The following is a 26,510-nucleotide window of genomic DNA, read 5'->3' as shown; positions in this document are numbered from 1 at the left end:
TGAGATCATGGATTTTGAGTCCTCTGTGTATAAAGTAAGGCTTTGGGAAGAGTGTTTTGCTCCATGAGGCAACTTAGGAAGTTGTGAAAATTTGAATATGAAACCTTGAACCAGTAAGCATGGGGATGAGATTTCACATGGCCTACTCTCAGATTTTCTCATAAATAAGGGTCCTTTTCCCCCTAACATCAATATTCCCTCATGATTGTTAAAGGCCTGAAGAAGGATACAACTAGGGATGTCCCCTGAGAGATTTTGCGCACGATGGTCTTTAGCTTGGGGTAAGAATGAGGGAATCCCTTAGGGTTCATGCTTCAGCTTCTGTGTCCTAATGGCTATGGATCAGACCTTCTTCTGTTGGATGAGGGATCAAAGTCATCCTCACATCAAATGATTGTGCATTGAGTTATAGGTTAGAAGCCAGTGATCTCCTTGGAAACTGGAAACTTTCACATGTAGAAAATTCTGATTTCAGAACTTCTAGAGAGGAGATAGGATAGGAGTAAAAGAATATTAGGCAAGGGAATATACTTCCTTTGGGACCCAGAAAATCAGCTGGAAAAACAACAATAACAATATCAACAGATTCCTCTGGACAAAAGAGTCGGCTGTATGGATCCAGCTGAAATGTGGGCTGATAGGTCCTTTTCTTGTAGGAATTTAAGAAAGACATCTCCATATTTCTGAATGTATATCTCCTCCCCTCTCCAATAAAATATTTCTTCCCAGTGGCATTTGTTGTGCTTGAGGGATTTGGGTTGTAGGGCCCGTCAGACAGAGGACTGTGCCTTTGTTCCAGATAACCACAGAACTGGAAGTTGGTAAGCAGCAAGAGAAAGACACGTTCCAAATCTTTCCTTGTGGATAATGGAACATTGTATCTTCAGGGCTCCTCTTTTTCCACAACCTGAAATCATGATGATTATTATTTTAATTTAACTTTTAAGCCAAAAGGAATCAGCAGTTCAATTGTTACAGGGCCTTGAGCTTTCCCGTGACCGAATCGAAAATTGAAGTGTGAGCCTCAACTCATTGTCCCACTTACTTCACGGACATGTCTGGAAGTCCGAATGCGTTGAGTGTGGTTTGCTGTTTGGGTAGCAATTATTTTGTTTTTGCAAGACAAATGAGACCCGGTTGGTGCAGAAGTACAGCCTGGTTCCAGTTCATTTGCAGAGCCTGGCTGTACTCGTAATTTCATATTATTTGAAATCTATTCAATATTTTCAGCAGAGGCACTGGATATTATTCAACAAATGGACCCCCTGGAAACCACAGCGTCGTGGCAAAATACAATCCTTTCAGATCTGATTCTCAAGCTCACCTCGGCAATTTACAGGTGATAGAAACCGAGGGTTGTTTAACTCCGGCGTGGCCCAGAGCTTTGAACAGAGCGTGAGCCAGAAATGAAAATGCTCCCTTGGGGATCAGGGAGAACTTCGGTGCTCGGGGCTAGGAGGGGCGCAAAGCATCTCTCAAAGGCCTTCCGCGAACAGAGGATGCAGCTGTTAATTAATTGTGAGTTTGCTTGCACAAGGTGACCCATTTAAAACAGACCTTTATTCTTTGTGGCCCTTTTGTTCCTGTGAACGGGCCTGGCAGGCATGTAGGGGACTGGCGCTTGGAGATGAGTTAGGAGCGTGCCCTGGAAACACCCAAAGTTAATCGGAGTTTTCTCTGCATTAAGAGTCAGTGTCCCAAGGGGGGCGGGCGATTGTCTGATTGGAGTCCCGCATCCACATCTGGGCGGTCTACACCTGGGGACGGGCCCAGAGGAGGCCGGCTGAGGGAGCAGGTGAGCCACAAAGGGCGTCCTACAACCAACGGGCCATTGGAGGGACCAGGAGAGAGGACCAAGGAGGGGAGGGATGGCTTCCTATTGAGCACCAAGTTTGACTTTGCTTAGTTCCAGAAAATCTCATCGGGACTAATGGGAGAAAGAGCAGGGAGCGGAGTTTCCAGTCCCTAGGGAGGATGGACTGTTTTGGGAGCAGGTCTTTCAGATCTCACTTAAGGCTCACACGGTCAAGCTAAGTCAACATGCTTCATTTAGTGTTTCTGTGTGTCAGTGCTCACAATACAAAATAACGCAAAAATGGTCCCGGCTCTCCAAAAAATCCACAGATAACATGGGAACAACCATGTACATACCAGGATAAATTGGAGAAGTGCCGAGAATTGGGAAGGACTGGGAGAGGGTTCTCATAGAAGGAAGCAAGGAGGCAGAGGGGGAGACAGTCAGTGAAAAGGTCACATGTCAGGGATCCTGTGAGACTTAAGTCAGGGAGGAATAATGAGGAAAAAGACTGGGAAGGGGAGGGAGGGGCAGGGGAGCAAAGCACTCTGGTTTGGCCTTTATCCCAGAGGTAATAGGGAGCCACTGGAGCTTCCTTGCTAGGGCAGAGACTGGTCGAACTGCGTGTGAAAAAGCTGAAGTGGATGGCCTGGAGTGGGAGGGCTTTGGAGCCCTGGCTGTCACAGGCATCTGAACGGCCCGTGCTTAGGACTTCTTGTCCTGGGGGTCAGCGATGTCCTGTATCGGCCTCTAGCCTCCGAGGTCTCCTCCAGCTCCGAGCTTCGGGGGTTCTTTGACTTCTGTCTTGCCTCACCTAAAAGGAGGCTAATTGTTCACAGAACCGGCAGCCATAGCTACAGTCCCAGCTCCTGCTCTGGATCCCATCGGGCTTTCTCTTGGGCTGCTCCTGGCCCATATGGCCGAGGGCATTCTCTCTGTTTTTCAGATGGGGCCATTCAGGCTCAGAAAGACTAAATAACTCCTCCGGAGCTGCCCCATTCATTAGCTGCAGAGCTAAGGCAGAGTCGGAACGGCTTACTCAGGAAGCACCATGGAAACGGAAACATTTTGAGCAGATCACAGCAATTTGGTGCTTTTATGTAGACGAAGCCGGCGCTAAGTGAATAGATTCGAAAGGCAGCAAGAGGTGCTTCAAATGGGTCCTTTTCTCTCTGGGAGACACTCTGTCCAGACTGTACCGGGGAGGGGAGGCTGGGGAGGCTGTTTTTCATTTTTGTAAGTGTTGTTGTTGTGGCTAGGTCCTGTCTTTATTTAAAGCTTGGCCCACTCATTGTTTCTGGGAATCTGATCAACAAGCATGTCTTAAGCACCTACTGTGTGTACTGGGGATAGCAAAGCAAAGATGAGAAGCCCTCGCCTCCAGGAGTTTGTATTTTATTGGAGGGGGAGAGTGTGTGAGTGTGTGTGTGTGTGTGTATGTGTATGAGTGTGTGTGTATGTGTGTGTGTGTGTGTGTGAGTGTGTGTGAGTGTGTGTGAGTGTGTGTGTGTGTGTGTGTGTGTGTGTTAAATGCAAGGAAGTTGGTCAGGGAAAGCATTGGCTGCTGGGAGAAGGAAGAAGACTCTTGTTGCAGTGGGTGATGCTTGAGATCAGCTTTGGAGGAAGCTAGGGTCTCAGGTCCAAAGGGTTCAGATTTATCTCCTTTTCTTAAAATAAAATAATAAAAACCAATCACTCAAACAAGTTGCCCAAATGGGCTTGTGCAGGTGCATCAACCCGGTGTGCTGGTCTACCTGCAACTGCAACTCTTCCTCTTGGTCCTTGGAAAGCTCCTCAGGATCCCCGCCTGTGTCCTCTGTGATTGGCAAACCTTGGGCAGATCCTTCAATGAAACCATCTTCTAGCCCTGTTCCTTTGCCCACATCTCATCCCAGTGGCCGGTTTTCCTCCACCTGTATCCACTCTGATTCTTCACCTGCCTCTCAGAGACACACGGAGCCATGTTCTGGGCCTAGTAGTGGGATCGGCTCAGCAGAGGAGAGTCTCAGACTGGCCCCTTCCTCGGAGCTGTAGCCAAACCACATCTCCTCACGCTGGGGTTTGGACTGTTGGCCCTTGCCATGAGGAAACAGATGTGTCTCAAGGAAGTGAAGAGCCATAGAGCCATTGGTGAGGAAGTCATCTCTCACTTCTTGGCAATAAAGAGTCTCAGTTCCTTTAGTAGAACAGTGGGTATGTTCTCTTTCCCAACCCCTTGGCCCTTTTTCTTAATTTTCTACCTCTTACATAAGTCAGGGAACTTCCAGCTGAGCTTAGGACTTAAGCATTACCTAACTCGTCTCTTCTTATAAGCTAGTACATGTCCATGTGATGCTGCCTCTTTGACAAGAAGCCTCCCAGGGTCATTTTGAGGGAATGAGCTGCTAGGAACTCATTTTCCACATTTTCTTTTTTCTCAATTTAAATTACCTCTAAAATTTTAACTTTTTTTTCTTTTTTCTTTTTTTTAGTTTTAAGTTCCAAATTCTTCCTCTTTTCCCTACATTGAGAAGACAAAGAATTGGACATAGATTATATATGTGCTATCACACAAAATACATTTCCATGTAAGTCATTCTGTGAAAGAAAACACACACACACACACACACACACACACACACACACAAAAGGAAGAGAAACTATCTTTGATCTGTATTCAGGCTCTATCAGTTCTTTCTCTGCACATGGACAGCACCTTTCATCATGAATCCTACAGAACTGTCTTGAATCATGAATCACTGATATTGCTGAGAATAGATAAGTTATTCATAGTACATCTATTTCCCAGATTCCTATTTGTGTATACAGTAATCTGGTTTTGCTCATCTCACTTTGTATCACTTCATTTAAGTCTTTTAGATTTTTTCTGAGAGCATCCTGCTCATCATTTCTTAAAGCACAGAAGTATTCCATTACAATCATATGTAATAGCTTGTTCCCCAATTGATGGGCATCTCCTCAGTGTCCATTTTTTTGCTACCATTAAAAGAACTGCTATACAATTTTGTACAAATAGATCTTTTTTCCTGTGTGTTTCCTGTTTCTTTTGGACACAAACTTAGTAGTAGTATTACTCAGTCAAAGAATAAGCATAGCCCTTTGGCTATACTTCCAAGTTTCTATCCAGAATTGTTGAATCAGTATACAATTTCACCAAAAAGCATCTTAGTGTTTTAATTTTTCCACATCCCCTCCAACATTTGTCATTTTCTTTTCCTTTTATTTTGTCTATATCTTCCTTTTCATACAAACCTATCTGATGGGTTTGAAGTAGTAGCTCAGAGTCACTTTAATTTGCAATTCTCTCATCAATAGTGATTTAGAGCATCTTAAATCACTTTAGATGCTTTGATTACTTTGTTTGAAAACTTTATATTCTTTGAACATTTATCATTTGAGGAATAGCTCTTATTTTTTAAATATAAAATTGACTGCTTTCTTTACCTATGAGAAATGAAACCTTTATCAGAGAAACTCATCAAAATTTTTTCACAATATTGATTATCAACTATGTATTTCTTTATATCCTATTTATTCTACTCTCTCCTTTTAATTTGTCCATTTTCTTTCTTTCTTTTTTTTTTTTTCTGGTAAAGACCTTTTTTTTTAAATTCCATAAACATGTTTGTTAAAGTTTTTACTTTTCAAAACAAATGAGTAATTAATTTTTTCAACATTAACCCTTGCAAAACCTTGTGTTCCAATTTTCCTCCCCTTCCCTCTACCTCCTCTCCTATATATGTTAAATGATATATGTTAAATATGATAAGAATATATTTTAAATCCAATACATATATATATTTATACAATTTTCTTGCTGTACAAGAAAAATCAAGTCAAAAGGGAAAAAATGAGAAAGAAATTAAAATACAAGCAAACAACAACAAAAAAATGAAAATGCTATGTTGTGATCCACATTCAGTTCCCACAGACTTCTCTTTGGATACAGATGGCTCTTTTCATCACAAGATCATTAGAATTGGCTTGAACCATCTATTGTTTAAAAGAGCCATGTTGTCCATCAGAATCGATCATCGTATGTTCTTGTTGCCATGTACAATGCTCTCCTGGTTCTGCTCACTTCACTCAGCATCAATTCAGTCTCCTCAGGCCTCTCTGAAATCATACTGTTGATCATTTCTTACAGAACAATACTATTCTGTAACATTCATCTACCACAATTTATTCAGCCATTCTCCAACTGATGGGCAATTGCTCAGTTTCCAATTTCTTGCCATTACAAAAAGGGCTGCCACAAACATTCGTGCACATACAGGTCCCTTTCCCTCCTTTAAGATCTCTTTGGGATATAAGCCCAATAGTAGCACTGCTGGATGAAAGGGTGTGACAGTTTGGTAATCCTTTGGACATAGTTCCAGATTGCTCTCTAGAATGGTTAGATCATTTCACAGCTCCACCAACTGGGACCCAATGCATCAGTGTCCCAGTTTTCTCATTTGTCATTATCTTTTCCTGTCATCTTAGCCAATCTGAGAGGTGTGTAGTGGTACCTCAGAGTTGGCTTAATTTGCATTTTTCTGATCAATAATGATTTAGAGCACTTTTTCATATGACTAGAAATTAACCTGTTCATTTTCAAAAATGTTTGCTTCTGACTTTTACCTCTGCCAAACTGTGGTTCCTTTTTATCAACTCCCACCCCCTCCCTTCTCTTATTCCCTTCTTTTCTTTTTCCTTTTCTTTCCTTTTTAAAGAGTGCTTTATGATAAGATAGATTTCTATTTCCAACAGAATGTCTTTATTATTCCTTCTTTGAGTCAATTCTGGTGAGAGTAAGGCTCATGTGCTTCCTCATTTCCCTCCTCCTCTCTAAAATCTCTTTCAGGCTTCTTCTATGTCAGATAATTTATCCAATTCTACCCTTTACCACCCCCTTTTTCACTGCATTCATCTTTTTCATCTCTTAATTTTTTTTAAAGATAATTATACCTTCACATTCAACTCACGCCTCTGTTTTCTGTCTCTATATACCACTTCTAACTGCCCTAATAATAAAAAAAGTTTTTAGAAGTTATAAATATCATTTTCCTATGTAGGAATTTAAATATTTCAATGTTATTGAATCTCTTATGAGTTCTCTGACCTGTTTATATATTTTTTCTTTTTTATTCAACTCTGGTCTTTTCATTATGAATCTTTGAAATCCTCTATTCCATTGAATGTCTATTCCTCCCCCACCCCAAATACTTATGCACAGTTTTGCTGTAAAGATAATTCTTGATTGTAATTCTAACTCTTTTGCCCTGCAGAAAATCATATTCTAAGCCCTTTGATCATAAAATGTAGAAGCTGCTAAATCTTGTGTGATCCTGACCACGGCTCCTTGATATTTGCATTGTTTCTCTCTGGTTGCTTGCAGTATTTTCTCCATGATCAGGAAGGTCTGGAATTTGACTATAATATTCATGGGAGTTTTTATTTTGGGATTCTTTTCAGGATGTGATCCATGGAGTTTTTCAGTTTCTATTTTACTCTGTTTCTACGATATCAGGGCATTTTTTCTTAATAATTTCTTAAATGTTTCTATCTAGGATCTTCTTTTGATCATAACTTTCAGATAATCCAATAATTATTCAGTTATCTCTTCTGGTTATATTTTCCATTTAATTATTTTCCAATAGGATATTTCACATTTTCTTCTATTTTTTTCATTCTTTTGATTTTGTTTGTTTCTTGATAGACTTAGTATTATTCACTTGCCTAATTCTAACTTTCAAAAAACTATTTTCTTCAGTGAGCTCTTGTAATTCTTTCATTTGGCCAATTCTACTTTTTAAGAAGTCCTTCTCTTCAGTGAATCTGTTTATTCAGATATTTATTTTTCTTTAATTTGTGTGTCCTTTACCAAGCTGTTGATTTGTTTTTCATGATTGTCTCATATCATGTGCTTTTCTCTTCTCAATTTTTCCTCTACCTCTCTTCTTGATTTTTAAATTCCTTCTTGAGCTCTTCTATAGTCTGAGTACAATTTTTTTTTGAGGTTTTCTTTTCTTTCTTTCTTTCTTTCTTTCTTTCTTTCTTTCTTTCTTTCTTTCTTTCTTTCTTTCTTTCTTTCTTTCTTTTCTTTCCTTTTCTTTTCTTTTCTTTTCTTTTCTTTTCTTTTCTTTTCTTTTCTTTTCTTTTCTTTTCTTTTCTTTTCTTTTCTTTTTTTTTCTTTTCTTTGGCTTTCAATACAGGGATTTTAACTTTGTTGTCTTCTGCTGATTGTGTGTTTTGATTTTCCTTGTCACCATAGCAACTTTCAATGGTCAGAATTCTTTTTAAAAAAAATTCTTCATTTCCCAGCATCTTTCTTGACTTTTAACTGTATGCTAAGATGGGGTTCTGCTGCCCAGTGAACAGGGCTTTGTCCTAAGCTTCAGGTTTTTTATGCAGCTGTTTTCTGAGAGTCTTCTGGGCACCTATACATTTCTGGCTCTCACCAGGTATTGTGCTCTAGGGAGAGATGTGTTCACTGCTCTCCTGTATGGTCCACCTTCTTGGCTGTGCATGCAATGACTTTTTCAATGTTGTATTTGTTGGTGAAAAATAATGTACTCTGCATTTTAGGCACAGGTTTACTAGAAGCTTTTGAAAATAATAATTTAGCTTTATTCTATTCTTAAAGTGGGAACTGTCTCCTCCTCCTCTTCCTCCTCCTCCTCCTCCTCCTCCTCCTCATTATCATCATCATCATCATCCTCATCAATAATATAAGCCAGAATTTTCCAGATGCTATTTTGGTTTGTAAGCACTTGGCAATTATTCTCTCATTTGATCCTTACAAGAACCTTGAGAAGTAGGTTGTATTATTATCCCTCATTTTACAGATTAGAAAATTGAAACAAACAGGTTGACTTGCTCAGGGTCACATAGCCAGTAAGTGACTGGGTCTAGATTTGAACTCAGTTCTTTTTGACTTCAGTTTCAGTGTTCTTTTTATTAGAATTATTTTATAAATATGAATCTTGTTCTGATTTAGTTGTGACTAGAATGCCTCTGCAGTCCCTTTTATATACGAGATTCTGTAATTCTGTGATATTCTCATATCTTATTGCAAATTGTTTTGGCAAACCTCAAAGTACTACAACAATGCTAGTGGTTCTCTCTCTCTCTCTCTCTCTTTCTCTCTCTCTCTCTCTCTCTCTCTCTCTCTCTCTCTCTCTCTCTTTCTCTCTCTCTCTCTCTCTCTCTCGTCTTTTTCTCTGTTTATGTTTAAATTTTCAATCCCAGCAGCAAGCCTCCCTGTACATGCTCTACAGTTTATGATCAGCACTGTCTCTCTCTGTTTCTCTCTCTCTCTCTCTCTCTCTCTCTCTCGTTTTTCTCTCTGTTTATGTTTAAATTTTCAATCCCAGCAGCAACCCTCCCTGTACATGCGCTACAGTTTATGATCAGCACTGTCTTTCTCTCTCTCTTTTTCTTCTTTGGGAGGAAGGAGAGGGACTCTGCATCTACTTAAAATGCTTTCCTCCTTCACCACCTGCTCTTGACATCAGTTGTTTTGTCTGTGCCGCTGCCCTTAGCTAGGAGTTGGATCCTCCCCAGGATTCTTGGTGACCCCCCAACTCCCCAGCAGTGCCTCCTTTTACCTCGGTTTCTAGTATGCCCAGGGGTCAAATCAAGGCAAGAAAAATGTTTGAGAAAGGAGGAAAAAAATCCATCTACAAAGTGGGAGAATTTCTCCTTCTTCCCCTTTGCAGATTAACCTATTATCCTCTGAATTGAATTGGCAACAATATGGTTTTTTGGGTCCCCTCCCTTTCACCCCTTCTGGAATTGCCATTTGTCAGCCCAATGGCAAAATGAAATTCATGGTCATTCATCATCTGGGCTTGACAGGGCCCCCAAGACCAGTGGAATTTTGGTGAGGGAGACCTTGCACAATGGCCCAGCTTGGCCGCGGCCAGTTCTGGAGGTCGGCTGAGGACCTTGGCAGTCACAGACGTGGGTAGGCAATAGTGGTCCAAGCCGGGCTCCTCCCACCCGTAGGAGATTGGAGGCTCACCTTCCCCGAGTTCGCGTTCAGGAAAGGCAGGGGCAGCGGGGAAAAGTCCAAAAAATGCTGGGAAAAGAATGACTGGGGAGCAAGGACACGGGTTGTGAATAGAAAACCTGTAGTTTTCCCAGAAACAGGGCCCGGGGTGAGCGAGTGTTGGGACAGGGGAAGGCCCCCCTTTCAGACAGAGCGGGAGTGGCCATTTTCTTTCCTGTCCTGGAGAAGGCATTCCTCCCAGGCCCGGGAAGCCGAATAATTACCTGGGCTCCTTGGGTGCGTTAGAGACCAGCCCAGAGTCCCAGCATCCCTCGGTCTGAGAGCTGAATAGCACCCAGAGGCGGTCTCCTACAGTCTGTATGGGAAAGGTCCTCTCTCTAAGACACTAATCTCAGACCCCGGGCCTGTGTGTGTTTCTGCATGTATGTGTCCGTATTTAAGTAAATAAAATGATGAATCCCTGCACTGAGAAGGGCCAGGTTCCCCTGCATTTAAAGGAGGGATATTTGAAACGTGCCCTCCCAATGACTTAACTCCCACCCCGTGCCCAATAGATAATAACTCTTACTAGCTTATAAACAAAGCAAAGCATTGTAAATGGATTATTGGTCTTTAAAATGGATCTCTCATATCCCTTCTGGCCCTTGTGCCGGGATCCCAGATCCTATGATTCTATGAAAAAGTCTATCATCAGGATCAAGGAGGGGGAAGGCTTTAGGGCCTGCCTTTTGGTGGGCATTTCCACACTTGTGAGTCCCTGCTAAGCCACTGTCCTTAATCCCAGGTGTTGCCTTCCCCACAGCAAAAATCAAGCTCTTTCTTCAGTTTCCAGGGGAAATCTCTCAGTAGAATCTTTGCTCCTCGAGGGCAAGGAGCATCTGTGTTCCCAGCACTGGGTCCACGGTCCAGCCCCTGCCCGAGTGTCAGAGGCTCCTCAGTACAGACGCTGCCTTCCCTGGGACACATGAATACCCACCTTTATTACTAAGATCTCTTGGGGCAGCGCGGAGGCGCAGTGGAGAGAGCACCAGCCCTGAAGTCAGGAGGACTCAAGTTCCGGTCTGGTCTCAGACACTTAACACTTCCTGGCTGTGTGACCCTGGGCAAGTCACTTAGCCCCAATGGCCTCAGGGGAAAGATGTGCCTTCAGATATTTCTCTGGTTTCACGTTTCCCCAGGCTGCCAGATTTCAGTATTGTGATTCTCCTTCTGGGACTATGGTCTGGAGAAAAAGGGACTTAGTCCATCTGTGCTTGCCATGGGTGGGCTTCTAGTCCTGCTAATTGTCCCTTGGGCCCCCTAAACTTAGCAGAGTTATCCAGCTGGTCGTCCCTCATCACTCCGATGCAGAGCAGGTTCTTCACTCTGGTACCAGAAAGCTCCTGGAGACTCGGGATGGTCTCCCTTCCATCTTTGGGTCCCCATCACTGAGCAGGGTCTGGAACATAGTAGGCACTCAACATGGCCTCTTTCCTTTTTTGATTAAAGACAAACAACCCAACTTTCCTAAAAACACTGGGTGTTCTTGAGAAAATGGACCTTATTCATTGTTTTATAATTATAATGAATCCCTTGAAATTTCCTTCAGAGTTCCTAGGTGACTGTCTTGGATCCTAGGCTATAGAGATTTTAGGACTATGAATTTATGGTGGGAAAGGACATGATCTTCATGGTAAAAATATATATAACAGGAATCCAAGGAGATGACCTTGGCCAAGGTCCCACAGGGAGTTAGCAGCAGTACCAAATTGTAAACTGACATGAGGTCAAAGATGAGAAACGACAATTATTTTGCGATCCTTAAAATACCATATAAATTTTAGTTCTCAGCATCATTCCTCTTCCGCATTTCCCTTCCTCTCTGCCTCTTCCTTCTTCCCTGTCCCCTTCTCTTCTTCTTTCTCCTCCTCCTTCTCCACTCCCTCCCATTTTGTTTGACTCCAAATTCGGTGTCTTTTCAATTCTGTTATTTGGAGACAATGTCTCCATAGTAGGAAAAGACCAAATAACCCACGCTGCTGCCTGCGGAGACGCGAGATGAGATGGTCCATCCTAACCGTGTGTGTGTTTCTCTTGGCTCCAGGTGACTTTCTGCCCCCTCCGCCTCCCCCTCTGGATGACATTGGCAGCGTGGCCCCTGGCTCGGGCTCCTTCCCCCCGCCTCCGCCGCTGGATGAAGGTGTTTTCAACGTGCAGGTAAGTTTGGGCCCCTGTGGCGATCAGTGCTTCTCAGAAAGCACCGCCATCAGCCACGGTGCTCCTGGGAGGGACGGGCAGCGGGAGACGGCCAAAGGGAGCGTTTCAAACCCACAAACACCTCTTAGTTAGCTGCAGCCCCGACGCCCAGCTCTGGGCCCTGTGGACGCCAGCAGTGTGTGAGCCCTGCTCGCTGGCGTCCCGGCCTCCTGCATTCCCCGGTTTGGTTTGGACCACGGCGTGGTTATTCAGGAAGAAAATCTGACAAGTGCAAGCTTCTCACTTTCCTGGGGCAGGTTCTAGTCGGCTGCTGCTGCTTGTTTTCTTTGACCACAAAAGTTGCTTTTCATTTTCTGGTAAGTGGATGAGGATAATGGCGTCTGTCAGCAGAAGGGAGCCTCCGATGTGGAGGCCCTGAATGTGGTCCTGGAGTTTCCGGGCTTCTCGGTCACTGACAGCAGCTCAGAAGCTTCTCCTCCGTGGGCCAGAGAGGCAGGTAGCGGCTCACGGAGGACTCCTGCCCCAGGCGCTCAGGAGAGCCGGTTCCAAAGGGCTCTGGGCACGCAAGGAGATTTTCCTTGGGAGATCTTGCTTTGTTTGATGGTTTCGGCTTTGTTCTGGGCAAGATCACTGGTGGCAAACTGCTGAGTGGGGATTTCTAGAATTTATCTTTGTCAAAGGGAAAGTACTGCCTGCTAATGATCAATAGTGTGGTAGCATCATATCCCATCTTCCCTCATCTTTTACACGGAAGAGGAAAAAGCAGATTAATAAACAAACAAACCATGAAGGAATAAATATATTTGTATCAACCTATCCATCCCTCCATCTATGGATGCATGTATCTCTCTTGTCTATCTATCCATCCATCATTCATCTACCTATCTATCTACGTACCTATTTATCTGTCCATCCATCATCTATCTAATTATACATCTGTCTATCTCTCCATCTCTCCATCATCTATCTAGCTGCCTCTTTGTATGTGTCTGTCTTGTCTATTTATTCATCCATCATCCATCTACCTTTCTATCCATCCATCCATACATCATCTATCTAATTATCTGTCTCTGTGTATGTATCTATTTTTCTGTTTTTTTTTCTATGTTCATCTTCCCTCCCTCTTTCTTTCTCTCTCTGTCTGTTTCTTTATCTGTCTCTGTCTCTCTGTCTCTCTGTCTTTCTGTCACTGTCTCTCTCTCTCTGTCTTTCTCTATCTGTCTGTCTCTCTCCATGGTTACAAATAAACAATAAATGAAGTTGGTTTGTTGTAAGAACAGTCTTTCTTAGGGCCTAACAAATAATCGGTGCTTCGTGTTTGCTCATAATTCTTTGCAGTTTTAATGGGAGTCTAATTGGTTCTGGGATTTGTTCTCCCAGAACAAAACATACGCCTTTGACCTGTTGGTCACTACGCTCTATGCTGACCCCACCCAATCATCTTTAGAGCCGTGACTTCTAACAAATAGCACGTGATTAAATGCTGTCATTTCAATCGAATTGGAACAACGCGACAATAACACATATGATCAGAATACATTGGATGTTTCTTAATCCAATTAAGCACACGATTGTACAAACTTGCCTCGTCCCGGTCGGCTGTGGGGAGCTACAGGTGGGGCTGTGGCTGACCCTACAAGGGATGCTCTTCTCTTAGTCTCTTCTCCCCGATCGTGATGGAGGACTTCGGATCACAATTGTCATCGGAATGGGGAGCGTACAATATGTGCAAATAGAGAGTTCCAGCTTCCTGGGCCTGATAAGGCAGTTAGATTAAGACCCAGGATGGAGCAAACAGTGTGAGATGATTCAAATCCTGGAAATAAACTAGAGTAATGGACCCCCGTCTCATTTTGGCCATTCCTCTGTTCTCCAGGTGAAAAGCTGGACTATTCACCATGATGGCAGCTCTTCCGTCTCAGAAAACGAAGAGGCTGGGTTATAATTCCCAACTCTAGATTCTTATTCTGTACCACAGTGTCTCAATGTGACTTTGCCCACCTTTGAATATGTTTAACTTTGCATACTCAGGGTAGCTCAAAGGGCTTTGATCATAGACGTTCCCCTTCCCTGGCACCTCCCCAACCCCCCTTACAAGCAAAACCAAATCCACCCGAGGCCCTTGTGGTCCTCATTATTACACAGCCAGAATGCATGACCTTGGAGTGGTCAGATTTCTCTATCGAGACAGATTTCCATGGAAACATACCAGAGTGGTGACTAAGGTTGTGATGTCTGCCAGCCCTTTTTTGGGTGCCTCTGAGGCCCTGGGTCAGCAAGCCCTGGAAAGTTTACAAGTCTATTTGAGCCCACGACAGCCACAGATTCTTTGGGGATTATTTAGTCCTTCCAACCTTCAATATGTGGGTCAGTGGTATGACTGGGTATTTTTATTAGGCAGGCGGTAGGACTCTGTGGACCCTGCCTGACTGTCAGAAGCTAGTGTTCTTGTCTGTGAGTCATCTGATGATAGCGTCCAGAAAAAAAGATGGAGAAGTCAGGGAGGTACGGATTTGTAAGAAGCAGCAGCATTTTCAGAGACTTTGGGTCCCTTGGAGCTGCAAGATTGGAAGTTTGTCTTGGTCAGTTTTTTCTTTCTTTTTTAATGGAATTGCCAGAGAAACAAAGGAAAGGAAAAGAGAGATACAGACAGAGACAAAACCAGAGACACAGAGACCGACATAGAGAATGATGGAAGTAGAGAGAAGGCTTAGCCATTTAGATTTATTTAGAAGGACTTGGAAAAACCATGATCCGATCTCTTTATTTTATTTATGTGGACACTGAGACAGGGGCTGAGAGGAAATGTCAGTCTCTCAAGGTCACAGGCCTAATAAATGTCAGATGCAAGATGTCAATGGAGAGAGAGGAGGGAGCTGTTCACTTTCCTGGCATTCAGATATTGTGTACGTTCCTTATTCCTGGGATCATGGATTTAATCATTGTTTATTTATTTTGACTTTTTATTGTCTTCCTTTTTCTGGTTATACATTTATATTAATTTTTAATACATATTTATGAATCATGTTGGTAGGGAAAAATCAGAATTAAAGGAAAACCCCTAAGAGAGAAAAAACAACAGAAAAAAGAGGTGAACACAATATTTGTTGATTTATATTCGATCTCCAAACTTCTCTGACTACAGATGGCATTTTCTAGCCAAAGTTTATTGGGATTCCCTTAGATCACCGAACTACTAAGAAGTAGCAAGTCTTTCATAGTTGATCACTGTACAATCTTGCTGTCACTGTGTATAATTTATTCTCGGTTCTGCTTGTTTCGCTCAGCATCCGTCCAAAATCTTTCCAGCTCTTTCGAAAATCATTTTGTTCCTCACTTTTTATAGAACAATAATATTCCATTACCTTCATATACCACAACTTATTCAGCCCTTTCCAGATGATGGAATCTAATTATTTTCCATTTTTTGCCACCATAAAAAAGCCGCTGCAAACATTTTTGTGCATGTGGGTTCTTTTCCCTTCTTTATGATTTCCTTGGGCTACAGAGAGGGATTGTGGATTTAGAACTAGAAAGGACTTTAGGGATCATTTCCTCCAATGCCTTCACTTTACAGATAAGGGAAGGGAGATCCAGTAGTAAAATGGGAGATACTAAGTATCCTGCAGAGAGTGAGTGGCGAAGCTGATTTTGAACTCAAGTCCTCTTAAGAGAAATTCAAGATTCTCTCCAAATTGTCAAGCCATGCACTTCTTCCTGAAATGAAAAGTTGTTTTTTTTCTAAGTTTGGAGTTAATAAGCCAAGGAGCTGGTATTTGTGGGTGTGGCAATTCCTTCTACTAGTGCTGAATGCAACCTTCCCCTGAATTGGCCAAGAAATCAGAGACAAGGATGACTTAGGGCTCAGGAAATTTTAGAGACGTTCCCCTGATGAGCCAACTTATCATTAAAAGAAGTTAAATTTGAACCCCAGTGTTTTAGATCTAAGTCCTCTGTGATAGGGGATGGACTGGCCACCTGGGGCTCCTGCACCCTGGTTATTGACTATCATGAAAAGCAAACAAAAGAGACAAGAGTGTTTAACTTCCAGCCCCTCTTTTTTCTTTTCTTTTTTTAATTGTAAAGTTCTTGTAAATAATACATACATGAACACGCAAACCTATCCCATAACACAATGCAACACACACACACACACACACACACACCCCTCTCAATAACAACCCCATTTCTACATCTACAGAGAAGCAGCAAAGATTCATGTGAAAAGTTCATCCATAGACAGTTTTTGAAATGTCCTGTGTCAAGTCATTCTCTCAATAAACTTATTATCCCTATTTTGCAGACGAGCAAACTGAGGATCAGAGAGGTTAGATAACTTTCCTGGAACAACATAGCTTGCAAGTCTGAGAGGAGGGATTTGAACTCAGGCTTTACTGACTCCAAGTCCACCCATTTTGCCAACTCACTTTGCGTTTGCTGACGGAGCTAAAACTAACGTGTACGATTTGACTACGAGCATAACTGATGAGCTCAGGGTTTCAGGAAATGGTGTCTCCTTCCCCTTTTTTCTTCCCACTGCCAGTTTCTCAGTGACACCATCTGTAGTGATTTTTCTTCCTAAAACTTCCTTTGTTGTTGCACCCCGAGTGCCAAACACATAATAGAGGCTTAATAAATACTTGGAGATTGTTGAGTGATTTAGAGGTTTTTCTGTGATTCGGTTCTTTGAATTTGTCTGACCCCCATCGGGGTTTTCTTGGCAAAGATACTGGAGGGTTTTGACATTTACTTCTCTGGTTCATTTTATGATTGAGAAAACTAAGCCAAACAGGAATAAGTGACCCACCCAGGATCACCCAGCTAGTAATTCAATTCAATTCTGAGACCCTTGAGAGGTCTGATGGGACCTTGGGAGCTCTGTTTTAGAATACTATGTTTAAATTCAGAAAACAAAATCCATAGGGTTACAAAGGATAATCATCCTCTCATCTCTCTCTTCATCTAGATATAAATATCTCTATTTCCCCCTCTCCTTCTTTCTCTCTTTGTCTCTTTCTCCCTCTTTTTTCCCTCCCTCCTTCTCTTTCTCCCTCTTTCTTTCCCTCCTTCTCCCCCTCTCTCTTTCTCTCTCTCTCTTTCCCTCATTTATTTCATCCTTCTTATTCTCTTTCTCCCTTTTGAATTCAGGCTCTCCTGGCTCTAATGTCGATGCTCTTCCCTTGTCTGCCATTTTGTTCCCACTTGTTTGATTTAGAGCAGGAACAGCATTTTCCAGGAGTGGTACCTGACTGTAATGAAGAGAGTCCTGGACTTGGAGCAACGGTGACTCTTCTGCTTATGAGATGAATGACCTTAACCAAGTCAATCTCTCTCTCTCTTATTTTGTCATTTAGATGGTGATCAGACTGGACTCTATGGCCTCTGAGCTCTTGGTCCAGTTCTAAACCTGTGGTGTCACAATCCTTTCTATTGGGAAATAGCTTTGATTTGATTTGATTTTCCCAACTTGTCTACTTTGTGAGAAGCAATGACGAGCTTTTTGATGAGCTGAGGAGACTTGTAGAGGAGAGCTCCGAGGACAGCCGTGGATGGATGACAGCTCCGGAAGAAGGAGCCATCAGGATTGTGCTTGAAAAGGCTAAGGGATCTTTATCTTAATACTGTTCTGAGACCCTTGAGAGGTCTGATGGGACCTTGGGAGCTCTGTTTTAGAATTCTATGTTTAAATTCAGAAAACAAGATCCATAGGGTTACAAAGGAGAATTGTCATTCTTCTTTTATCCCTCTATTCATCCAGATATAAATATTTCTATTTTCCCCTCTCCTTCCTTCTCTCTTTGTCTTTCTCCCTCTTTTTCCCCTTCCCTCCTTTTCTCTCTCCCTCTTTTTTCCCCTTCTTCTCCCCCCCCCCTTTTCTCTCCCTCCTTTCCTCATTTCTTTCCTCCTTCTTTCTCTCTCTGGCTCTTTCTCCCTTTTTCTTCTCTCTCTTTCTCTCTTCCCACCTTCTTCTCCTAAGTTCATGTCCCCCCAAGTTAAGAATCCTCCGTTTTAGACAAAACCTTGTACTTGGTGATTCCTGGGTTCAAATTCTACTGTCACCATTTATTCAGTTTTCTGAATTTTAGTTTCCTGTGATGATTCTATCTGAAAGTATCTACCTCAGGGGCAGCTAGGTGGCGCAGTGGGTAGAGCATCAGCCCTGAAGTCAGGAGTTCAAATCTGACCTCAGATACTTAACACTTCCTGGCTGTGTGACTCTGGGCAAGTCACTTAACCTCAATTGCAAAAAGAAAAAAGAAAAAAGGTAGCTACCTCCATGAGTTACTCTGAGTCTTTGAGGAGGAGACAATGTATAGAAATCATTGTGTTTGAGGAATTCAGGAGAGCTGAATCCTAGGGTATGTGCAAAGGAGAAAAAGGAAGAGGAGGGAGTCGGGGAGAATGTGCTCAGCCATTCTGAGCTGGGACAAAAGGGATGATTCTTTTTTTCCTCCTCACTCCACTGTTGAGAAAGCCAAACCGAGCCAAACTCTAGAAATGTCAGCAGTTCATTTACTCACTACCTGGCTACTTCAAATTGGAGGCCGCCTGATGCGGTGGTCAGGGAGCTCCCTGGGTTCCGATCCTTTGCAGTTTGGGTGAGTCTCTCTGAATGGAGGACGTCTCCACTTAGATAGGTCTAACTTGCAGACAAGGATGGAGCTCCCCATTCTCAGGCTGCGATGGTCAAAGAGCAGAGCCAAGCTTCCAGACCCAGCCCAGGACCCTAAGGCACAAACACGGAGGTAATGGATGCATCCTGTCGCTGCTGGGAGGCGAGGGCTCCTCATCTTTCAGAACATGTTGCTTTATCTTTGGCGCTGGAGGATTGTGCCCAAAGGCCGGGAAGGATCAACCCAACGGATAAGATTTGCTACCCAATCTGCCTCACAGGAGGCCGGTGTGGAGTGATCAAGGAAAGTTGTTGGAGGAAGTCCTGCTCCTGGAGGTGACAGCTGTCCTCCCGGGAACCAGCAAGGAGTTCTCCTTTCCTTGGAAGGATCACACTGAACCTTGTTGTCAGTGCTTTCAGTCCTACCCCATTGTGACTCTCAGTAAGCAATGGGGTATAAATGTATCCCTTTCCCCAACTTGTGGCCCTGACTGTGAATCAGAAAGCTGGAAGGCATTTACAAAACTATCAGGGCCCTCCAGGTTACAGCATCCTACGTGTTGGCACACCAGGGTGATCTCAGCCACACATCCAGACTTTGCATTTGTTCTATATACATGAATGTATTAAAACTAATAATTCTATCTATCTATCTATCTATCCATTTATATCTGTCTGTCTGTGTCTATCATCTATTCTGTATGTCTATCTTTCTGTTTATCTATCCATCCATCATCTATCTATATATCTATGTATGTATCTGTATGTTTGTATTAGAAAAAGAAAACCAAAATGGAAGTACAAGTATGTGTATATTTGCATGAACACACACACATATAAAATTATAATAATGGAAGGAAAGCAGCATGGAAAAGTGGCTAAGAATAAGGATAAGACAGAATCTGGAAGAAATAGCTATGGAGCCCAATTGCATCTCTTCCCCTTCATGTGTGACTGTCTCTCTCCGCCTCCTCTGTCTTTTCTTCCTTCCTCCCATTTAAATCCTCCCTCTGACACTTACCAGGTATGATCATGGGAAGGTGATATTTCTTTCTGAATCTCAGTTTCCTGATGAGTAAATTGAGGGGGTTGAATTAGATCGACTCTCAGGTCCCTCCCAATTCTAAATTGTTAAACAAAAAAAATCTTTCAGGAAAGATCAAAGACTCCTCTTCTTATCCAATTCTGTTGAAACCAAAATTAATCTTAAGAGTTTTCTTTTTTCTCAGGTCTTTTTAAACTGAGCAATAAGCATAGTGCCCGGCACACTGCAAGGACTGGATGAAAGCTGATCGAATGATTGATTGATTGCATTGGTAAAGAGACTCTCCATGCCAGGGAATTCCCACTTCTATGTTTGACGTACTGTTTTCAGAAAGACTCATCTACTCTTATAGGATATGAAATTTTCCAGGGGTAACATTTTCCACACTTTGCTCCCCCTCTATCCTGATGACTCCTGGTTAAACTGGGATACTTGACACATCTATTTAGAGTTTGATAGGGGACCTAGTCCTTCCTGAATATTGAATTGGACCTGTGCGCAATAGAGAGAGAAGGTGAAGAACTCACAGGAATGGATGGATTCTTTTTCTGTATTTTATTTTCATTATTTCTGTGTTTCCCCTATGACCTGTATAACATGTGCAGGCCCATATTTACTTGAGCCTTGGCCATCAGCTGAGCTGATGACATTTATCAGTATTTGACATTTATCGATATTTAGTCTATTAGCTTGACCACTATCTGCTTGATTAAGGCTGAAGGCCTGATTTTCTGTTTCCTAGAAATCAGGAGATTTTTGGGAAACAGAAACCTTCCATTTCAATCTCTCCAGATAGCAACAACCAATTAGATGTCTCCCCCTCCTCTTCTCAATGCTCTCTTACTTGTGATGTAATCTCTTGTATAAAAGCTGTGTATCTTTACTACTTCTCTTTCTTATCTCATGGTAGGATGGCTCATCCTCCGGAGGCTTCAACAAACAGCTTTTCTGTTTTCTATTTTGAGTGATCTCTGAGTAGTCATTTTGCATAAGAAGATATGAGGGTCTTCTACGTCCCTCATATACCTATCTGGGCCTTTGTTGGGTTCTGGGCTGGAGTTTGAGCCACCACAAATGATACATATTTCAAATCTTCCCTGAAGACCAGAAAATTTAAGTACACTTGTGATATTAGTTCCCATCATAAAATGGCTATGATATTAATGGTTTATAAAGATGATTATTCTTTTTTAAAATAGTATTTCATTTTTCCAAATATGCAAAAATAGTTTTCAACATTCACCATTGTAAAACCTTGGTTCTAAATTTTTTTCTTCTCTCCTTCCCTCCTCTAGAAAGTAAGCAATCTGATATAGGTTAAATATATGCAATTCTTCTAAAGAAATTTCTATATTTGTCATGCTGGGCAAGAAAAATCTGATCAAAAGGGGAAAAAAAATACAAGGAAAAAAACAGGCAAACAAATGACAACAAAAGGTGGAAATATTATGCTTTGATTCACATTCAGTCCTCTGTCCTCTCTCTGAGTGCAGATGGCCCTCTCCATCCCAAGTCTTTTGGAATTGGCCTGAATCATCTCATTATTGAAAAGAGCCAAGTCCAACATAGTTGGTCATCTCGTAGTCTTATTGTTACCATGTACAATGTAACTCTTGGTTCTGTTCACTTCTAGTCTTTCCAGGCTTTTCTGAAATCATCCTGCTCGTTATTTCTTACAGAACAATAATATTCTGTTACCTTCATATACCACAACTTATTCAACCATTCCCCAACTGATGGGGAATTTCTAGTTCCTTGTCATGACAAAAAAGGCCACCACAAACATTTTTGTACATGTGAGTCCTTTCCCCTCTTCTATGATCTCTTTGGAATACAGGCCCAGTAGAGTGGGTATACCACAGAGTATGCACAGTTAGAAAGCCCTTTGGGCATGGTTCCACATTGCTCTCCAGAATGGCTGGATCGCTTCACAATTCCACCAACAATGTATCAGTGTCCCAATTTTTCCCCTCCAACATTCATCATTAACTTTTCCTGTCATCTTAGTAAATCTGAGAGGTGTGAAATAGTACCTCAGAGTTGTCTAAGTTTTCTCTAATCAGTGATTGAGAACATTCTTCCATATGACTAGAAATCGTTTTAGTTTCTTCATCTGAAAATTGTGTTCATTTCCTTTGACCATTTATCAATGGCTTGTATTCTTATAAATTTGAGTCAATTCTCTATATATTTTAGAAATAAGGTCTTTAAAGATGATTGTCCTTTTGGCAAATTTATTCTTCATTCATATTTAATTTTCTATGCAGAAAAATTCAAATTATTAAGACATTAAGAATACTTATTCACATATCTATATATTTTCAAGTCTCTGTCTCTGTGTCTCTCTCTGTTTCTCTCCCCTTTCTTATAATAGCCTATTTTATGTATAATTTATACTATGCACCAGACACTGTGCTAAGCTCTTTATAATTATCATCATATTTGGTCCTCATAATGAGGTAGGTATCAATGTTATTTCCATTTACACACGAAGAAGCTGAGGCACATAAGTTAAGTGGTTTGGCCACAGTCACTTAACTAGAAAGGACACATTTGAATTGACTTCTTGACTCCAAACCTAGCCACCTCTTATCGATGTACTTACACGTAACCATAGACCCATCTTCAAGGAACAACCTCTTAGTAAACTAGGTGAGAACTTATGAACCCCAGAGGTAATGGAAAATGTATGGCTTATGATGCCTTGTTTTTTAATTATATTTTTTATTTTGTTAAATATTTCACAATTATATGTCAAAAACTAACATTTTAAAAAAAGCTTTTTATTTTCAAAACATACGCATGGATCATTTTTCAACATTAATCCTTGCAAAACCTTGTGTTCCAATTTCTCCCCTTTTATCTCCCCCCTCCCCTAGATGGCAAATAATCCAAAATATAACATGTGTTAAAAAAAAAATCATCTCTCTCACCCCTTCTCCATCCCTTGATAAAGCAAACAATTTATATTGATCATATGTGTGAAGTCGTGTAGTTTCCCATTAGCCATGTTGCGAAAGAAAACGTACCCAAAAAGCAAGAAAAAAAGTCTCAATTAAGTCTGCTTTTGTCCACACTCAGAGTGCCCCAGTTCTCTCTCTGGAAGTGGAGAGCATTTTCATTATGATGTCCGTAGACGCTGGAATGTTAAAGGATTCTGGTAATGAGACATGGCTTCCCAAAGCCCCCTTGCCCCTAACCCCCTGATGTCGGTATTCCTGCCTTAGAATTCAGTCTCGTTTAATCTTCATGGTGCCGTCCCTCGAGTCTTTTAACAAGACCAGAAGCAGCCACAGTGACACTCTAAGTTCCTTTGCTGCTCAGTTAATAGAGAAATGAGTCACTTTATTCTTTATTACTGGCTAAGTCCAATTATGGCCTTAGCAATCATGCTGAAGTAGTTATGCAGATCACCAGCTGCAGGGAACGGGAACTTTTTTCCCCCGTGTTCCTCTATATGCATGGTTTAGTGGACTTCCTTCATTGCTTGGATTGGCCTGAATTACTTTGTAGAAACATTTGCAAATGAGTAGAAGGAGGAAATGTGGTGTAATGGAAGGAGAACTGGTTCTGGACATAATTGGGTTCCAAGCCTTCCTTGAGCCTTCCCACTGTCACTGAACAAATCGATTGACCTTCAATTTCCTCCTAGCTGAATAAGGGGATTGAACTGGGCACCCACTAACGTTCCTCCCAGCTCCAGATCCCTGGGTCTGTGATGCTCTGAAGTTCTAGTTATTAGTGATTGTTTCTCTGTTTGAAGATAAACCCCCAAGGAGGTTGAGTACACGTGTTTGTCATTGGACATTCCCTATCCACATTTTGGTGACCAGAGATTAATAAGGCTGATGGGAGTGAGTCTTGCCACCACAACATGAATCTCACCCAGGAAATTATTCTGCATGTTCTGTGTATCTACACACTTTCTCCTTCTGTGCCTTCCCCCACTTCACTCCATGCAGGAAGGAATCATCAGGCCCTAGCTGTCTTGTGCAACTGCTGTATCCCCCTTCCTCTCCCCCTCTCCCCCCTCCCCGCCATGTTCTCCAGAGCAATGTCAGCCCTTTGAGGGCAGAGATGCTTTCCGCATCATCTTTGTATTTGCAAGATTTAGCACCTACAAACACTTGGCATTTTTTGGGGGGTAGCGTAGATTTCCACCAAACCCTTCTGTGCTTTAGTCAATAATGTCTGTAAGAGAGAATTCCATCTTGGCTACTGAGCTTGTGATGGTTTCCTGGGAACTTTGCTGGGCTGGTACCCAGATGAGTGGAATGCCCTCCACCACTAGGGCCTCTAAAGGACAGTTTTCCATCCTGAAGGGGCCTGCCAGAAATGCCATCCTTCCGGCCTCTCCTTCAAGAACCGTCACCTTTCTATTGCTGTGAGGCACCTGGGGCGGGTGGGAAATGTAGAGATCCTATAGACTAAATGAAGAATTGTACATCGTCTTTAGACTGTTGACTATTTGTATACCATAGGAGTTCCTTGAAAAAGGTGCCATGTGTATTGCTCTAAAGATTTGACATCCTTTCATACTGTGGTCTCGCTCCATCTTTAGGGCAATGCTGCCAATGTGAACTGGGAAGCTCTTTATACTCACATTTTTAAGAAGTAGAAACTGAAATCCAGAGAAATTTGGTGATTCCCATGTGATTACTTGGGCAGCAGGATTTGGTCCCAGACCTCTTGATATGGATCCTTCCACGGGATGTAGATCACTCTTATAGGTCGTATCAGTATTGCTGATACTAGATTCTGAATTTTGGGGCCCAATTCTGAGAATCATGTTGTTCCTCTTCTGCCAGAAGAGTTCTGAACTAGGATTCAGGACATCTTTATTTTAGTGTCATTTGTTTTTTCCTAGCATGTACCTGCTACCCACGAGTCCTTGGTTCTTAGCCAAACCCACCTCTGCCTTTGGCTCACTGTGTGATATTGAACAGGTCCTTTTAATCATCACTTTCCATTTCTTATGATTTCAAACTGAGAAATTGGACAAGATCATTGTTCAGGTCATCTCCTCAGTGGCAGGTTTCTATGGTCTGTATGATGGAGAATAAGGATGATGTAGCAGTAATATACTTCTATAGCTCTTTAGGGTTTGTAAAGCACTTTAGAAATGTTAACTCATTGGATTAGCACAACAGCTCTGCTCAGTAGATGCTGTTATCATGATCTTTATACAAATGAAGACACTGACACGGCTAGTAATTATCTGATGCTCTCTAAATGTAAAGCCCTCCCAGCCTGGGCCCACCGCTCTCTCCGCTCCTCCACCTAAATGGCCACATTGGATAATTTCCTCATTGTTGTCATCGTGGCCTAAATTAAACAGTCCGGTGGAGCTTGGCCGGCATCTGTCCATGTGACAATGTGAATGGGAACCAATGGATGGCCAACCCTTGGTAGCGGAAGTGGAGATAATTAGACGACGAGTTTCTCTGTAAAAATTAAAAATACCAATCCCTAGATTGCCAGTTGTAGAGTAGAGAAAACCTAGGTTCGGATTCTTACTCTGCTTCTGACTCTGTGGCTCTGAGTAACTTGCCTAATGTTTCTGATTCTCAGTTTACTAATCTGTGAACACATTCATTTCTATAGCATCAGTGACTCCCGGCAGCTGTGAGACTTAAATTATAACTCTAAAGTGACTTAAAACATTGGATGAGGATGAGGATGGTGGTGATGATGATGATGATACTTGCTTAGATTCATGGAACCTGAATTGGAATCCCTGTTCAACCACCGACCCATTATTTAGATGTCGGCAAATCTCTTTAGCCTGTATAAGCCTCAGTTTCCTTAGTGAATGGATCGGGTCAGAAAACCTGTTGAATACAATCCAGTTGTCCCTCCTGGTTCCTTCTTACTCCTGATCTAATCATTGAGAAGGTGGAATCTTGAGAGCTAATGTCCTTTGGGTTCATGGTGTAGGTCTATCTGCTTTTCCTGCTTCAGGTGGAGAAATAGCCCTAAAAAGATGAAGAAACTGCCTTGTCCTCCTTTCAAGACTGGAAGGATGGTCTCTAAAGTGCTTTCTACAGCCAAACTATGGCAACTGATTCCATGACCCCTATCTGGGAGTATAGAAATCTTACCACTGAATTTCCTATTTGTGTCTGTCTCAAGAAACAGATTTCTTACATTTCTGCCAATCAGATATCCAAGCATTTTGTCCAGTCTTTTTCCTCCATAACTGTTTTTTTGAAATATAATTACCATTTGGCCATTGGACACAGAGTGAGAAGTCCATCCATGATTCTTTTCCTCTATCATTATACTAGCTCTGAACAACTGCTGCTCAAAGTTGTGTCTTTGTGCCCAGATGGGAAAAGTGCCTAGACAAAAAGAGGGAGGGAGGGATTAAATAAGGAGGGACAATTTTAGTTTCCCTTCTTGTAAAAACTGAGCACCTACAATTTAGTGTGGGGATTTTTCTTTGTTGATAGTGGTGTGTGTGTGTGTGTGTGTGTGTGTGTGTGTTTTTAATATCTTCAGCAGCATTAATAACAGACAGCAATAATAACATAATTCAAGATTCTATAGTGGTTTCCTATTTATTACTTATATTCCTGGACATAGCCTCATTTGAATCTCACAACAACTCTTTAAAATGGGAACTATGGATATTAATATCCTCATTTCCCAGATTAGAAAAGAAAATGAGACTCAGATCAAGCTTTCCTTCCTTATTCTCCTTTATCATATCCCTCTATTCATTTCAAGGTGCAACTCAGGCACTATCTTTTGCATGATAAGCCTTTCCTGAGCCATCTAACTATTCATGCCCTTCTTCTTGAATCACTTTGCTTTTAAAAGTGTGTGTGTGTGTGTGTGTGTGTGTGTGTGTGTGTGTGTAAAG

At 42.0% G+C, this 26,510-nt stretch overlaps 1 protein-coding gene across 3 annotated transcripts in view; it reads left to right on the top strand.

Annotated features, from left to right (window-relative positions):
* LPP (LIM domain containing preferred translocation partner in lipoma) overlaps positions 1-26,510 on the top strand; it is a 634,535-nt gene that overhangs the window by 273,709 nt on the left and 334,316 nt on the right. For all 3 annotated transcript variants that reach the window (XM_051991658.1, XM_051991659.1, XM_051991660.1), the window contains one exon: positions 11,875-11,987. In XM_051991658.1, the coding sequence (XP_051847618.1) occupies positions 11,875-11,987 (113 nt within the window). The remainder of the gene's footprint in view (positions 1-11,874; positions 11,988-26,510) is intronic.

Source organism: Antechinus flavipes, chromosome 3, assembly GCF_016432865.1.
Source record: "Antechinus flavipes isolate AdamAnt ecotype Samford, QLD, Australia chromosome 3, AdamAnt_v2, whole genome shotgun sequence".
Lineage (NCBI taxonomy): Eukaryota > Metazoa > Chordata > Mammalia > Dasyuromorphia > Dasyuridae > Antechinus > Antechinus flavipes.
This window is presented reverse-complemented; position numbering and strand designations above follow the sequence as displayed.